We start from the raw sequence: 892 nt of genomic DNA on the forward strand, positions 1-892 counted from the left end.
GGATCTATGGAAAGAATACTTCGACAACTGAAAGCAATGGGTGAGTATTTGGAGCATTCCAGCATTGAAATTATTATCGAAAGTAGATTGCCAATTTGGATGTTAGACAAAGTTTACCAACAAAAAGGACCAGAAGTTCTGGTCGGCCACTAGACTCCGAAAATTCCTGCAGGAATTAGTCCAAAGAAATGAGGAAGTACAGAGAAGCTAGGCCTCATGTAGTGAGTACCACGAAAATCAACCGAGTCGAAGTTGAGTCACAACCCATGCAGTACCAAAAGAGAGACATCTGCTTTAGCCGCAATCAAGCAGCCCAATCCAAACGATAGTAAAAGCAACTTCATTTTGCAACGAGGATCAGTGGGATGATGAATGTCAAGTCTACCAAACAGCAAAGCAACGAATGGAGCGCTTGAAAACAATCGAGGAGTGCCTGAATTGCTTACAAAAGGGCCATATAACAAATACAAGTTTTTCCAGTTTAGTCCAAGTCTATATTCTCCTAGTGCGTTCAACGTGTCATTAAGTCATTCATGTATCATTGACAAAGAACTGTTGGCAATTTTACCTTCAAGCAGTTTTCCAATTGCAGTTATTCCTCCGTCGCTTTAACCTTAAATTTTTTGCACAGTTCTCCACTTCCAAATGGAAAGCTGTGTTGGCACCATACTTATTAGCTGGGAATCGATGGAGATATTCCAGATAGGAAACTTTTGCTCCCGACAACTTTTGCTCCAGCTTATTCAAGCATTACCGTTTATTTAACGATATTAAACGTTTAACATTATCGCTTTTTGTCCAGTTACCAGGTTCGTATTTTAAGCACAATATTCAAAAAGTGTTATGAAAATTGTGAAATTTCGTGTGTAGACACAGTCAATATTGGCTGACA

At 39.3% G+C, this 892-nt stretch overlaps 1 protein-coding gene across 1 annotated transcript; it reads left to right on the forward strand.

Annotated features, from left to right (window-relative positions):
* Positions 1 to 36: 36 nt before the first annotated feature.
* Positions 37 to 470, forward strand: LOAG_19085 (hypothetical protein; the record flags this gene model as incomplete). Its single annotated transcript, XM_020451741.1, has 2 exons — positions 37 to 141; positions 299 to 470. Coding segments are annotated over 2 exons (276 nt in total), but the record flags the coding sequence as incomplete, so codon positions are not given.
* Between the last annotated feature and the right edge of the window lie 422 nt (positions 471 to 892).

This window comes from Loa loa (assembly GCF_000183805.2).
Source record: "Loa loa unplaced genomic scaffold supercont3.1378, whole genome shotgun sequence".
NCBI lineage: Eukaryota > Metazoa > Nematoda > Chromadorea > Rhabditida > Onchocercidae > Loa > Loa loa.